The sequence below is a fragment of the Anneissia japonica genome, unplaced genomic scaffold, assembly GCF_011630105.1.
Source record: "Anneissia japonica isolate Jap-2015-1 unplaced genomic scaffold, ASM1163010v1 scaffold288031_len342695_cov171, whole genome shotgun sequence".
NCBI lineage: Eukaryota > Metazoa > Echinodermata > Crinoidea > Comatulida > Comatulidae > Anneissia > Anneissia japonica.
In genome coordinates, this window is record NW_022725829.1 from 43606 (window position 1) to 60693 (window position 17088).

Consider the following 17088-nt stretch of genomic DNA (forward strand, 5'->3'; position numbering starts at 1 on the left):
TCAACTGCCCACTATATACCATCAATAGTTTTGCAGAATTGAGTCTCTTCACAAGGTGTTTAAATTAAGATATTGCGCACATTTAAACAGCAGTTGTCTGCGATTGCAATCTCTGCATTGAACGTGTACTCATTAATACAAGTTATGCATCAGTGATCAGAGAAGCACAACTTTGTCGCTCTCAATCATTAAATAGATACAACCTTCTTGCGATTAATGTAAAAGTCAATCTATCACTTACGACCTTTTGTGATTTGCATTATTATATTATAGCACACAAATGAATATAACATTTTAAGCACATTTAAATTACAGGCCAGCCGTAGACCTACATATTCTCAAGCAAGACCCGAAACCACCTGTTTTATTTACCTAATTAGTTTTTTGTTTGTTTTATTCCTCATCTGCTTTTTATTACAGTACTGTGATTACCTAGATTTTTGGATGACCTTCTAGCAGGTGTTCGTTTGAATAATAAAACCGTCAATGGTATTCAATCGTCAGCGGTGGCCATCGTCAGCGGCCACCGTCAGCGGCCACTTTAATGTTGTTATCGTTGAAGAAGTTTAATTGAGAGAGTGTGATTATTACGTAGCTTTTTTTTTAGTCAGGTGACACTCGTCAACCAAGTGAATAGCTTTAACCTTTGATATTTCAAAATAAGATGAAAGATCATTTAGATTTATTCAAAGTATGAACAGTAGAAGCTATAAAATGCTTAAAGTAGTGTCCCACCGGGGAAATCGCATAAATTATTTTGAGGCCTTATTGTTATAATTTCAATTGAATTAAACATCCTGAAATAATCATTAATGTCGTTAAAGACATGCGTACCCCATTTTCTTTTGTAAACGTGCCGTTTCATCACTGGTATATATTGCATGGTGTAAATATCTTGTGAGCTTGTCAGATATAAGCTCCTTTAATTCAGCTACGAAGGTTGCGCTAGTAGTACAGCTCTTGCTCACCGATGCCAGTGAGTCATTCATTATGTTTAACATACATCAAAAACCGACCCACAGCTACATTTTGTTTTACATCGTTATGACACGCTGGCTTTGTTTCAACTAGATCGTTGCACTTGATCAGAGGTTATTATCACAACTTAACAGGTTGTACTTCATTGGAGTTATTATTATCACAACTTCATGGATGTGATTAAAATTTCAGTGTTTATTTTGGTACAGTATCACTTTTAAGTTATGAGGAGAAAAGAATTAAACAATGATTAATGATTAATAACTGTTATACGTACAAAAACTGAAACACACATAGAATGAACATAACAAGAAAATAGTGGATTGCCACTTGGATGGCTCCCAATTTGTTATAGTTTTGATTTGTGAACTTGGGATTATGAAATGCTATGTCATTTTAAAGTAAGCCAGAAACGACTTCAATTTAGGGCAGCGAAGACAACAAGAATTAAGACAACCACCAATCAATGAGGTTGTTTAATAGCCTGGTGGCTAAGATGTTTTGCCTTGTTTCGACCAATTGGTGAGGTTGTAGCACGGTGGCTAAGAATATTTGCCATGTATTGACCAATAAGTAAGGTTGTACAGTAGCATGTTGGCTACGATGCATTACCTCATATCGACCAACGAATGAGGTTGTGGTACGAAGGCTAGGATGCTTTGCTTTGTAATAACCAATGAGTGAGATTGTAGCTTGGTGGTTAGGATAAATTCCAGTCCCTGGATTGTGCAATAAGTCCCTTGATTGTAGGATTTTTCTGATGATGAAAAATAACGTATCAGAGATGGATTTAAGCCCCTTGCATGAGGTTAATATAAACATCAACGTAAATAACTCCATCTCCACGCATCAGAAGGCTAAGTGCTTAGGCATGTGTTTTCATAGGTTATAATTCTTGGCACGTTTCATTGCAGGCCGAGGTGCTGATTTTATGGCCGTTCCTATTTTGTAAATCATTACTGCCTTAGAAATAGAAGTTTTGCAAATAGCATTTTTTCACGTCCAACATTATTTCATCTTTCATCATCTCTTATACTAGATTTTTTTTACACTTTTGAAAAATCTACTAAAGCTTAAGTTTAAATACCATCCATTTTATATTTGTAAGGATTACTGTAGATAACATATTATTATATCTATGAACATACAGCAGAATAGTTATAATTTAAACTACATTGCTATTCTAACCATGTCTAACCAGGTGCTTGTGATAGGTTTGGGCCCTTAAATTTTTGATAAATACAATATAATGCAAGTACCATTGATCATTTTAACGTTGAGTTTATTGGAGTTTGATAATATAGTGATTAAGATGCTTGCCTTCTAATCCCAGTGTCCTGGGTGCAATTCCTTTTACACTAGGACTTTCTCATGACTAAAAATGACTCGACTCCTAAGCCTCTTAAGATGGACTTGCTGTTGGTTGCAAATGATATAAAAAAAACACCCCTGAAACAAAAAAGAATAAAGTAGCGATATAGCCTTGGTTGAGTCTACTTTTTAAAAGTCTATATCTGGACACGCACAAGTATTTATCACCATCTTGTCTACAAGCAGACTCGTATTGCGATATTATTCAGATTTATGGAGGTTCTTCCAACAAAATACTGATTCGGGGCACAGGATTTTTGGATTAGCGATAATTACTATCAACGTGACGTATCTGGATAGGCGCGATTAATAAAGTATAATGTCCAGGCCTGCAAGATTGATTACCTTCATTAAATATAGAATTGAATAGTAAACCAGCAATTAAAGATCACCCAAGAAAGTCAAGTAGAAATTGTACAGACAAGCAGTGTTAACTTAATAAACCTTAGGCTATCACATCAGCCTTTTTAAAATGAGATTGATCGTTGTAGTTAATAAATATATCAGTGTTGTAAGTGTAGTTTTTCAACTCATCAATTAATTTATTAAACAAACTGAAGTAACATGGATCATAAATAGTATCTGAAGTGTACTAGTGTTCTTTACCGTATTATATATAAATTATTAAGTAAAAAGTAATTGAGATGTTACATATTTTTTAGAATGCTGTATTTTTATTATTAAAAACATAGATTATATTTAATATTCATTACCTTTTGTTTTGAAACCAGGCTCTGGAGGAAAACATTGTTTTGATATTTTGTAAAGCTGACTTTGTATTTGACAAAAAATTCGGGAACAGTTAATGAGATACAGGTTTTTGTTTTCAATATTTAAAATGTGGGGAGGGGGAGAAAGGGGCATAACCACTCTTTTTCCACTTTCCCCAAGTTTCTAAATATTTAAAAATCTGTATCTTCGTAACTTTATTTCGCTTTTTGTGTCTTTAAATATTATGTATAATTATGCATGTATGCATATGGTACTGTACTGTATATACTGGTATGTATTCATGTGTACACATATATTTCATGTATATATGCATGCGTGGATGTTTTAATTAGTTGAACATTTAGTTGTGCTGTGTGGATTAGATTAAAATCATGTTAGTAATTTTAATAACTTTGTTACCTAATCCGCTGGAGGCTAATCCAGAATAATCCACAGTGCTCAAACTTACATTGATTGAATTGATTAAGAATGCAAATCAATGCAATAGCCAATATATATGACTAACACCGAATAACAATATGTTACATCGAAGCCATTACTCCCTAATGAGATAATACCATTTCATAAATTGTCTTCAAATGGTGAACCTTGTATCTGAATCTAGTGAGGTTGAAGGATTTCTTAGGTGAATGGTGAGAGTTTCTGTCAGTCTATATAAAATTGTATGATTATGTTAATACCTTTACAAAATATGTTGTAAATGAGAAAATCTTGGATCATCCATTTAGAAAAAAATCATTTTCAGGAGTGCAAAAACATGTTTTTTAAAATCATATCCCCCCCTGAAAACATAGGCTACATAATAACCTACTGACACCATCCCCTATCATATATTTTGTGCTGTCGTGTAAGTGAAGGTCTAATTTCCTCAATATTCTCCTAAGGCCTATGCACTTACAAACCTCTGAGAAATAATGTAATAGATAATGCAATATTTAAAAAATGATAAAAGGAAATGTTGTATAGTGGGAGACTTGTTAACATAAAATCTGTTTTTGCCTCTTAATCTATAAAGCGCTGTCCGGATATCACAATTGCTTCAACAAAAGAACTGTTGTATGCCCATATATAGACATGCCTATATAAGGTGATGATGTGATGTCATCATGACCATATTAAGGCATGTCACATGTTTTTTTCAAATAAAATTTGGTACACTGGACAGGGCTTTAGGTGTAACAATCTGTATCTCATTCACCGTTCCCCAGTTCTTCGTCAAACAACATTTTTTTGTCTTAGAAAAATCAGACTACAACATATCAAGAATTTTTTTCCCTCCGCAGTCTGACTTTAAATTCGCTACCTAGTCATAGGTTTAAATGTCAGTGTTTTGATTACTGGCAGCAACATTATGGTAAATTCCCCATGGAGATGAGTATGCATAGCATAGGCATTGTTTCAAACTGGGGTAATTATGTGAAGCACCTTCAGGCCTTTAGTGATATGCCCGTAAGAGCAAGACACATAATTAGTGTTGTTATTATTACGAATAGTTATCAAGTGATTCAAATGATTAACCTCGGGTTAAAAAAAAAATTTATTTATTTATTTATTTATTCACCTATTTAATTATTTCTAATTCAACATATAGATGTCCAAAAAGAAACCATAAAACATAAAATTCAATATAAAATATGTAAAAGATATACACTGGTTAAAATTTATAAACATTAAAAATCACTGTAATGAAATTATATTCATCTCATAATAATATCATTTAAGTTGTTAAAATGAGCTGTTATTATTTTTTTCAACATTTGTTTTTATCATATAAACTCAAAAATATTTTGTTGATACAGCAAATTCTTGTGGATTTTATTGATACTTTATCTGCTGATCAAAAGTCTCTTTAAATAATTTATGAAATGATCTTTAGCTGGTTATATCATTTCTACTCTACCATTTGTCGTACTTACTCCCCCATCAATCATAATTGCTTACTCTTGTAAATGATGCTGTTCCGTTCAGATGTTGGAATTAGAAGACTTATACTTGTGTGTTTCTATAAATACATTTTGACTTTTATCAGGCAGGGAATTAAATGGTTGGAAGACAAATGTGCTACATTACAAATATTGTTTATAACGATACATTACAAATATTGTTAAAAAATAAATGCTTTAATAATGTAAATACTGGTATTATGAATTAGAAGTTCTATGTGAATATACTCTAAATTTAAATTTTAAAAACATCATTGTTATTAATTAACATAAATGGTTTGTGTATTACTGTTTCATCTTGTTTTGTGTATTGAATGTCTCAAATGATCGATTTCAAGCCGGATAAATCACCCACCCAAAACAGTGTTGAAAAATATATAAACATGCTGGCTACGGATTAACAACAGGATAGATCCGCAGGCTTGATGGCCTTTTCAATTTTGTCTCTTTTTTTTCTAAGATTCTTTATATTATAATTGATTCAGTGCTCCATAGGAATGATTTCATTTAAAATATATAATTTTGTAACAGAGACCACAATGACCTTTGGTAAGTGGGTGTAAAATTACACTATAACTGATGTAGGAATTTCTCTATACAAAGTTTATTATCATGTGATTTGAAGGCCTCAAGGTTGTTTGAACATGAGGCTCTATGAATAAAATCCAATCATATTTATAAATGCAATGAAATCAACCTTTAACATGAGATGGTTGAATTACATTTGTCATTTAAAAAATATTTTATTGCTATTTTATTGTCCAGTAAGCATATTTCCTCACCAAATATGTTTAATGTATTCATGATTTTACCAAAACTTTTATGTTCTCACTTTAGATGAATCAAAATATGTTTGATTTTGAGTTTTAATTACTTACCACAAATAATGGAATATTTAATAAATACAATCATACATAGTAATAAAAGTTTAGGTTGTCAAGGGAAGGTCGGCCAAATAAGAGCCGAGTCCGAATTAAAAATGTATAATCTTTAATAGTAATATGTAGTATGTAATCATTCTTTAAAAGTACCAACAAAAAGAAAAGATAAATTATTTATTAAAAGTATGCTATTTGAAAACAAATTACTCGCAATGCAGTGGCTTTATAGTGTAGGCCTATCTGTTTCTTGTAGTAAAATTTTACCCTGCAACATCATTGTTGGGTCCAAGAGTAAACACTCTAAATTTGGCAGAATTCATAACTACCATTGCATGTGAATAAGTTGCTGGTACTTGGCGTCTATTGTCTGTATTATTTTTGAGTCTCCTGTAATGAAATTATGGGTAGCTGAGGTTTTAAGTTTCAGTTGTTGGCTTGTTTGCTATTTTGTATTCAAAGGGCAGCTTACGTATAATATTGACTGGAGAGCAGATTTACTTGGTTTTATGCTGTTACTTTTCATAATCCTCTTGTGTTTCAGCTGGCCAGACCAGGTGTACACTGGGTGTACAACAATACAGCAAATAACAAAAGAACTTGGACTTATTGATTGAATGTGATTTTTAATATTTGATCATTTCATTAAAACATAGGAAAAATAAAAAATATAAAACATTTTTTGAAAAAAGTAGTGTTATATAAGATTGATATATAAATTTTAATAAAACATCATAAAAACTGAACAATATAAAGTTATTCCTTAAAAGACTCCACTAAGATAAAAAGATAATGGTGGTTATAAAAATATATGAATATAATGTTTGCATGTAAACATATGTTTTTTAGCTGGCAGCATCAGTGAATAAATATTGCTAAACCAATATAGGTCATCAAAGAGAAAATTATTTTGTTGGCATAGTATATATAAATTTATACAAACTGTTTCAATAATAAGCAGGGGAAAATGCCTGGTTTTTGAATGCCACATTTTGAATTATTGTCTTTTGATCCTTTGTATCCTGATGTATATAAAGGTACATGTTTTCTTTTGTCTTGTAGAATCAATATTATAACTTATTTTTACACAGTTCAGGATGTAAATTTATTCCTAGTTTTTGTAATATTTGTCATTATTTTTTAATAGAATGTTAAAATTCATCAAGCACCCTGTTATAGAACTTAATGTTTTTAGTGTCTGTATATTTTAGTGTAGTGTAAAGTGATAATACTATTCATGTTATGCCGGCCGGCTCGCTCCTAGTTCTGGTGGTGGAACAAGTCTTCTCGGATAAGGACTATAAACCGTAGGCCCAGTGTACACAAATGCTCATGTGCACTTTAAGAAACCCAGTACATCTTTTTAAACGAGTAGGGGGTTACCCCGGTGTAGTGGTCCACTCGGCCCATGTCGTAAACAGATGAAAGTTTGCTGGTTTACTGGCTGCAGTTCACATGAAGTGACCCTCAAGAGGGGACAAAGTTATTGAAAAGTGTAACATCTAGTCCACTGTGCCTTTGATAAAAATTTGAATTAGTGCATTTTAAATATCAGTTACATGCCTCAAAGTTACTGAGCAACAAGAGCTGAAGCTGATTAATTTTATCTTGAACCTTGGAATTATTCGTCTATTACATAATGACTCTCAAATGTGTTCAAAGGCTCAAGAATTAAAATGCTGCTTAATTTAATCATGAACCTTGGAATTTTTAGGCTATTACATAATAATGGTCGCTAAATGTACTCCATTTATTATCATATTATTGCCAATGTCAACTGGAGAACAGCTCAGTTATTTTAAATGGTTAAACTATGTGCAGCAGGGACTTAGCCAGGAAATTTTAGTGAGAAAGAAGAAATAGGCTGTCCTCGCTGGCTAAGCCCTTGGTGTGCAGGCTGAAATACTAACAATAATATTTCACCAGCGTACAACATGCTACTACATGCACTGTAACAAAGACAACTTTTTAAAATGTTGTAACATTTAGTTATCTATAGGTCTTATAGTAGTATACTAATATAGTATTTAAGCAGTTACACTTAGGACATTTTTTGTGCAATATTTTATTGTTAGTTTGGCTTATGATGTTGAAGTTTTTTTTCTACCAGATATTGCAGACATTTATTTCGTGGTACCATGTAATAGTTCTTTGTTTCTGAGCAACTTCTACAAAGACATTTTTATAGCTTTTTCAAATAATGCACCAGAACCTAATAAGTACCAGTTTAATTGTCAATATAAGTTTATAACACAGATAAATATACACTGTTAAAAAATAAAGTTTGAAAACTGTGTTAGCTGATGAAGCTATGTAAACTGTAGCTTGTGTAAGAAGCAGCCAGTCGGCTGTTGACCTGCTGGGTAGCAATGCTCAATAACGAAGGGGTGTCACATGGGTGTTGTGACATCATCGACGTAGTACTCTACTTTAACTTGGAAGTAAAGAGGTTTCCTTGTTTAAAGACTATAAAGAGGTTTCCAGTTTTTTAAAAATATTTTTTTATGTATTTATTTATACATTAATACAATATTTTACATTTTTTATAATTTTATTTTATTTGTTTTTCCTGTTTATCTATTTGCTTTGTTTCCAATTGTAAGCAACGTTTACAATTTTTACTTAAAAAATATTTTGTTTGTAAAATTTATCATAGCACTATATCTTAACATTTCTATTATTCTAAGATTTCTATTAATTCTGATATGTTTTGTTGTACAGACTTCTGGAGGGAGTGAAGGGCAGATGGTGGAGCAGCAAAGTCGTTCACCTCAGTACATTGAGTTTGGTAAATATGAGATTAACACTTGGTATACATCACCCTATCCTCAAGAGTATGCTAGGTAAGTAGTCTTTAAAATCCATTTTAATGACAGTGTGATAATAAATATGTTTTATTTTACATGAAATCCACCACTTTTCTAGAGAATTCATAATATTGAAAACAGTGTATGCATAATCAGCCTGTAAAACGCCTCTACCCATAACTTAATTATTAGAAAATATACGCTTTTAACATATAATCAAAGTGGATCAAATGAAAAAATAATACATTAAGAAAAAAAAAAAATTAAATATTTTAATTTTAAAATCAAATCCTTTATAACTGTCTTAACCTCCAAAATTGTATAATTTTTATTAGAATCTACTTGTTTTATTCACTTGAAATATATTGTATTATTTTGAATTGATTCTGACTACAAGAGGAAATGTGAGAGCATACTACTACTATAGTACATTGCATTTATGATATCACTGAATAAAGGGACTTTCCCTTTTCAGGTTACCTAAACTATACCTGTGCGAATTTTGCCTTAAGTACATGAAGAGTCGCAACATCCTGCAAAGACATCGGGTAAGAGAGTTACATTTCATCACTATATCCATCATTCTTGCCCATTAGGGTAACAAGTTGACTTAACTAATTTATAGATAGGATTGTAGATGTTTTTATTTTACTCATTGTTAAGGATCTTGATCCAAAATCAACTGTATCTTGTATGCATTGATTACTTAATTCCTTGAATGCTTGCCTTAATAAGATTAAACATTCTTGGAAAATTGTTCTTTTATTTTGAAAAATATAATTAGAAAACCTTAGTGGCACAGTAACAATATAATAGGGAAAAAAATGTTTAATTAAGCAATGACAAAGGAGTAATAAATAATAATTTAAAGAATTTAAATACTGCCTTGTAAAATAATGTGGTGTAAAGGTCTGTTCACACTGTCTGAACGGATCTTCAATAAAAACGATCTGTTGAGCGTGCTTCCTCGCGTTGTGTGTCGGCCGACGACATTTGGATGCAGTGAGTACCCACCTTTATCTGTGATTTGCCAAATTGTGGGCACGATGATGTCATTGTCACACCCATTTGTGTGCATATCACAAATTTTATAGTGAGAGAGATCTTAAAGAATGTATGGACTGCTATAGGAATCACACCAGGGATCTTTAGTGTGTTGTACTATTTATAGGCACCTGAATCCTTGGTTGGCCGAGACTCAACTGGTGCTGGACAGGGTACACTTTGACCGATCCCTCGTCAGCATCGAGGCCGTATTCCTCATACTACGGTTTGGTTGCTGACTTTAAGTTCTTCTTTTGCTTGTTTTTTTCAATTACCTTTGCTCATTTGTTTTGCACATAGAGACCCCTCATGTTTTGTGCTGTATAAATGCATAACCTTTAACCTTTATTAATAATACACCAGCATTTGTGTAGTGCCATAAGGTGCTTAAACATTACACATTGAGATTTTTATTATGAAATCTTTTAATCAGTTTAGTGATGTTATTTTTCGCTTTAGGAGAAATGTTTATGGCGACATCCCCCAGCGAATGAAATCTACAGAAAAGAGGATTTGTCGGTGTTTGAAGTGGATGGGAATATCAGCAAAATCTACTGTCAAAACTTGTGCCTACTGGCTAAGCTCTTTCTTGATCATAAGACACTTTATTACGATGTGGAACCATTCCTATTTTATGTACTAACTACCAATGATAGCAAAGGATGCCATATCATTGGCTACTTTTCAAAGGTATTTATTTATTTATTTTGTTACAACATATTAGGAAAGTAAAATACAACAAAAAGTCCTCTAAGTATAACCGAAAGTATAAAACACAATTTTGGGACTTCCCAGGCAAAAAAAAATCAAAACAAAAGAAAACAAAAACAAAAAAACAAACAAAAAAACAAAAACAAAAAAAAACAAAAAAAAAGATTATCAAAAACAAGAAATAAATTAATAAGAAACAAGCAAGAGCTTAAAAAAATTATACATAAAAAATATTCATAAAAATATATAAAGAATATAAAAAAAGATATTCTATATAAAAAGTCAGTGTTCTATATTGTAGTGACAAAAATGTTCTTTAGCTCTGAAGAAAGATAACTGCTTTTAATATCAAATTTCTAAATGTTTTTATTTAGCACTTAGTATAAGAGATCTTTAAATCACTCTGGTCTGAATTAATAAGCAGTATGTTGCCTACTCCAATCCCTCGGGATAGGGAAAGTATTCCAGTCATTCTGCAAAGGATCTGCTATAAGACTATGTTGCTATCCTATCTATATCCATGTAAATCCTCAGTGTAGAGAAGAAATTCAGATAATGCGCCTTGGCCAATCAGACTCCATAGCTTCTAAATAAAATCCCAGAGATTTGCAGCTGCTTGTTAATGAAAGAGATGATGTTGATATGTTTATAATAATATAATATTTATATTACATTGTCTGTTAGTATTATATATTTTTATTTTGAATTTCATCATAGTTATGTCTCTTCAGAGTAGATAAACTTAGAGCATCATAGTATTCACAGCCATCATACAGCTTTGTTTCTTGAACACATTATTATGGTTACAATTAATGTTGTTTATATTATTTGTTTGTACTTCAATATGCATATTGTTATGTTTACTATATATATAGTTACTATTAATGATATTATTTGAATTATTTATATTTCTTTTGTATTTCAAAGGATTTATCATAATTTTATATTATTTTTTAATATTCTTTTATTGGTTTATTAATAAATTGTTGGATACAATAAATGGAAGGACAATGGATGATAATGATAAACATAATAATGTGGTATTTATATAGTTTTCTACAAAGTACACAATGTATGTTTCATAAGGAAATCTGTCCTTTCTGTGAACAGAGCGGCCATTAAAAAAGGGAAAATTTAGGGGAAGAAGCCTAAATATTGAGTTTAATGTCCATTTTATGAGTACTTCCTGTATCAGGGCATACTAGGTAATTAATGACCTACATCCGCTACAGCTAGTGTGTCTGTCAATTTCACCTGACATAGCCTATTCACACAGTGTACTTACTAATGTGTTTCTGACATAGGCTAAAGGTCACTAACCATCACACATCATGGTAACTTTTATTAACATCCAACTGAGATATAAATTTTAAATAATAAGTACTATACATGGTTTTATATTCATAATTATTAATATTTAGATTATTCCTGTGTTTCTAATAAATTATATCCTTTAGTAGTGAAGCTTATTAAATAGTGGCTGCCAAATTCACGGTCAGTTCTAAAAATAATTCTAAACTCTGCATTCCATGTCACAAACAGGGCTTTCTGTTTTACCATCATTGAAATCCACTTCAAGTCTTTTCCAGACAACTGCTAATACACCAATCTTTTGATAGCTTTAAAAAAAAAAACTATCTCTTACCCACTTGAACTTTACCAGTATTATATAAACAAGGCACTATAAATTTCAGTATTATTATTATTTTGTTATATCATTCAAATCTTTTGAGTGCACCAGACTTCCTTACTTAAGTGTTTTTTTTTAAACAATACATGATGAAAGTAAAATATTCACAATACCAGTCCAACTAATCCTGGCAGTCCTCTTTGAGAGTGGCTGTCATTTGGTCTCAATTAGCAGTCTACTGTTCTAACAATAACTGAACTTCTACCACAATAACTTTTAAAGGCAGAACCACCAGCATTAGTCCTAAAAAAAAAAAAAATTGTTTGCCCTTTAAAATTGTATAGGAGGGGTGGGCGCAAAAAAGTATTCTTTTTCCTTAGTTTTTTTTTTCTTGTCACCAAAATTAACATATTAAATCGCAGTGCTTGCGATTAAGCCTGTCTCACTATTTGTTTTTTAAAGGGTATTCATCAGACTGAATAAAAATAAACCATAATCAATATTTTGCAATGAGTTTAGGCCTAGAATGGCTATACCTTACATTAGACACCAAATTTAGGCAACTTTTATGTGCAAAATGGAGAAAAATAAAGATCACTTTTTAAAATCTGTGAACAAAAAATAATTTAAAATAAAGCCTTTTTTAAAAACGCTGCCCCTATTTTCCGTGGGGGGGGGGGGGGAGGCGGGCGCTGGAGGGCAAACAAACAATTTTTTTTAGGCCTTATAATAACAAACAAAAAATAGTGTATCTGCAAATTCTCCCTGGCCCATCTTTAACATCCTGTAAGAGAAGTAATCTTGTCAAAAGTAGCAAATAAGTGTTTTAAATGAGTTGAAATGTTTAACCAAACTTAGATGTATGCTTCAAAAGTTTGTGCGCTACAATATGTGTAGTATATGTCTATTGTCAAGGATTATGAGCGAGATACAGTTTTAGTAACGTTTGCACCATTTTAACATCTTCATTTGTTTGTTTTTTTTCTTTTTGCAGGAGAAACATTGTCAGCAGAGGTACAATGTGTCTTGTATCATGACGTTGCCACCCTACCAGAGGTGTGGCTACGGCAGATTTCTCATTGATTTTAGTAAGTTAATAGTTTCACATTTCTATAGTGCAAAATACTAAAGTTTGTATGTTACAAATATAATTTAAAAGGAATAACAGAAATATTTTTGGCACCCCAAACTGAACATAATTAATTTACATCACAATTGTCAATAATTTTTTACTTCATTTTCAATTAATAAATTTGGCAAGTAGTTTTTAACCCAGAAGCGCAGATATATGTAGGAGAAGATGTTGTATGATAATTAATAATTTACTAATGGATGAGTTGCTGTTTGTACTTTAGGCTATTTATTATCACGGCGTGAAGGGCAGCCAGGCTCTCCTGAGAAGCCACTGTCGGACCTCGGAAAAGTCAGTTACAATTCGTACTGGAGGAGCATCATCCTGGAGTATATGCACCGTAACCAGCATTCGGCTCAAATCACAATTAAAGGTACGTCACTACCGTTTGATTTATGATAGCGAGTGATTACTTGAATGAATCACTTGCTCAGCGACTGTGTAAGTGGCAATCCCCTATGTGGTTGACACAGCAGGACATAGACAATTAAACTCGATAAATACATAATATGACAGGTTGCCAAATTGGTAATGATGACAGCGAGTAGGCACAGTGAGTGAGGCCAAATGATGCATGAACGATGAAGATTGCTCATCGGGCACAGATACAAGGGGAGAGGTTGCAGGCCAGTGTTCCTTTCATTACAGCTATACTATGAAATAAGATCAGCGGATTAATATCCGAGAAAAAAATTTGTTTAGTTACCGGATGGTATATGATTTAATTATAATTGATCAAATCACCCAGCCTACATACAATAGTATTTAGTTGTACGGATCATGAAAGTTGTTGAAATTCTATGATTATTACAAACTACAAAGAAATTTTAAAGAATATATTAATTGTGCTATTTAATGATATTGGTATTTTTTATTTGGAGAACCGGCACTACAACCCACACCTTGAATAATGTTAATAGTGAACTATAATAGAAACCCTCCTTTGGGACATCCCTACTGAGAGGTCACCCATATTAAAGGGAAGTCCTGAAGGTGTCCCCGTAATAGGGCTCTGCTGTAGTCATAGGAAGGTTTCGCACGCGAACACATACTGTTAGTGTGACGGATATGTCATCATTTATGGCGTCATATCACTACACGTAAGTGAAAAACGTGTAGGAAAATTATGGATTTCTAATAGGATTTTCATTTTTTTTCCTTCACATTTTATAGTGAGGTAAGAAATAAATGTATCTTTGAATACGTGCGTGCAATTTTTGTGACATTTGAAGACAGAAAATTATGATAAGATGCGTCTCAATTTGGGGTATCAAAACGTCGGTGCTTGGACCTTGGTGGTGTCATTTTCATGTAGACCTAGCCTAGCTTGTAGCTAGGCATTTTTGGGTCATAAACAATAGGGCATATCACATAATAACCAGCTCTTCTGGGCAACAAAGGAAGGAGTATTATTCGGCTACCAATTTCTATTTCCAAACCTTACATGAAACTTTGAGAAGCATGATGAGAGAAGAAAATGGAGTATAGACCTAGGCCCTAAGTTAATTAAGGCCCTAGGCCAACGCTTGAATTGCACTGTGATTGCGATAACACAGAATGGCTACAAATCGTTACGGATAACTAAACTTGTGCGTACACATATTCGTTTGCATGCGAAACCTGTCTTATATTACAATAATACATACCACACTTCCTCAGATGTAAGCCCACCTCGGATACATTTTAAGTTACTCTGCTAACTTTTACGAATACTTTCAGAAAAATAAATATTGGCTTTAAATTAGGAATGCAGTGTTCTCTACAAATTATAGAACATGCTCTCAGTTAACAAAGGATCGTCATTTGTTTGTGAAAAAGGAATTCCTTGGGTATAAACCTGAAAAAATCAGCCAAATTTGTGGTAAAAGAGGAGGGCATGTACCAAAGGAACTACTCTAGTGTTTAACACGTTCGCTGCCAGCAACGGGTATACTCGTTCTCACAGAGTGTTGCTGAGGGCGTAGGGACGATCATACTCGTCAAAATCAGGTTAATATTCTAGCATTTATACATTGTGGAACCACAGACCTAACGGCAGATATTTCGGTGATGATACATCTAGACGATACCATACAAGTAACGTATGCATGTTTGTTGTGTTATGGGGTGCCTCTGAACATATACCAACCCATGCAAAAAGCTGACGAGAAAACTCGTATGTGGCAGAGGCAATGAAAAGGACTGTCCCTATGCTGGCCACGAGTTTACTCGTCCCCTAATATTTTTCCACCAATTTATTAGACACATCATTTGGATGATGTATGACAAGATAGAATTTCAAAAAAGTACATTGTACATGTATGCTTGTTTTGGCACACCGGAAGGAACCTAAAAAAAAGGTCTGGCAGTCAACATGTTAGAATTTATATGAACAAAATTTTACATCTGTAATCTTAAGTTGTAATGTTTGTTGTTTTTTAATTTTCTTCACAGATATTAGCAGAGCCACAGGCATGTGTCCACATGATATTTCATCTACCCTTCAAAATCTCGGAATGCTTGCTAACAGAGACGGTAAACTTGTTATAAAACTTCGAAAGAAGTTGATAAGCGAACATATGGAGAAAGTGAACAAGTGTCGAGCCCCCAGGATGGTACTGGATCCTGTCAGCTTACGGTGGTCACCTCTCATAGTCTACCATCCTTCAATCCTAGATGAAGAGAAACATGCTAGGAATGAGGTAAGCATTTTGAAGTACACGCCACCCTAAAACTCAAGAAAAGTCCTTCGAAATATGTGATTTGTACAATTAATAGGAATGAGGTTCTTTTAGAAATGAAATTTAATTTGCTTATTTAAGAGAACCACATAAATTATCAACTTTAGATAATTCACAAAAAAAAAAAAAAAAAAAAAAAAAAAAAAAAAAAAAAAAAATCAATGTACAGATGTTTTACTACAATAATCATTACTTCCACTGCAAAAAAATTAAGGGTGTTCTCAAAAAGTATAGGAATAGTTTTTTTTTAAACACCGGTTAATGTAGCATGGGTATGTTTTTTTACTTATTCAAATTTTGAGTTGGAATAACTTAATGAAATATACAAACACTATCATTCATTTTTTCATGCTATATTTACGTGGCAGTATAAAGTTAAATTATATTATTTTACTGAGGCAGTAATTCAGTTCTAAAAATAGAATGATGCAGAGCATACTGTGTGTAGTATTGAAAAGCCTGTGATGCTTTACATCATGTATCGGTGACATAGCAATTATTCACATTTGACATGCTGGTATTGTTTTTTTGCGTTGTACTATATAGGTATCCAGAATGGGTGAGATTGTCAGAGACATAGAATTAGAGAGGAAAGCTACGACATCAATGGCAGCTCTCAAGGAAACTCCAGCACTGCCAAAGAAGGTTGGTAAACAGTCAGCTTCATTTGCTATGTCGCCCTTTGTAATTTAATATTCTTTTTTTTTTAGTTGTTACATTTTAAATAAGTTCATTTTATGTTTTTTTTTTTTATTTTACATTTATCAGTTGCAAAATATTAGCAATACTGTTGACCACCCAGGTGTGATAAAGTTTAGGTTGTCCCACCAAGGTTTTCAATCGCATGTGGGTCAGACCCCATGTGGGTCAGACCCATCTGGTTACTCCCATGGTAAAAATACTTAGGTGGTCACACTTAGGTATTGCTGTCCAAGTGGTTACTAAGTGGTACAAATAAAGTGGCCATACCTAGGTCGGAGGTCACATCTAGGCAGTAAAACTGGTGTCTGATGCCCAGGTGGACAATTCCAGGTGGACAATTCCAGGTGGTCTGTTTAGGTAGTAACACCGTCACCTTGCTGGTCAACAGTAACATAATAACAATTTACAACAGTACATTCATTTTCATGTTGGATAGAATA

The 17088-nt window shown here is 32.7% G+C and overlaps 1 protein-coding gene across 6 annotated transcripts in view; it reads left to right on the plus strand.

The window, feature by feature from the left end:
- Nucleotides 1-17088, plus strand: part of LOC117112928 (histone acetyltransferase KAT6A-like) — a 60268-nt gene that overhangs the window by 33309 nt on the left and 9871 nt on the right. For all 6 annotated transcript variants that reach the window (XM_033256146.1, XM_033256145.1, XM_033256144.1 and 3 more), the window contains exons 10-16: nucleotides 8624-8745; nucleotides 9185-9257; nucleotides 10213-10443; nucleotides 13089-13182; nucleotides 13450-13599; nucleotides 15660-15907; nucleotides 16493-16591. In XM_033256146.1, the coding sequence (XP_033112037.1) occupies nucleotides 8624-8745; nucleotides 9185-9257; nucleotides 10213-10443; nucleotides 13089-13182; nucleotides 13450-13599; nucleotides 15660-15907; nucleotides 16493-16591 (1017 nt within the window). The remainder of the gene's footprint in view (nucleotides 1-8623; nucleotides 8746-9184; nucleotides 9258-10212; nucleotides 10444-13088; nucleotides 13183-13449; nucleotides 13600-15659; nucleotides 15908-16492; nucleotides 16592-17088) is intronic.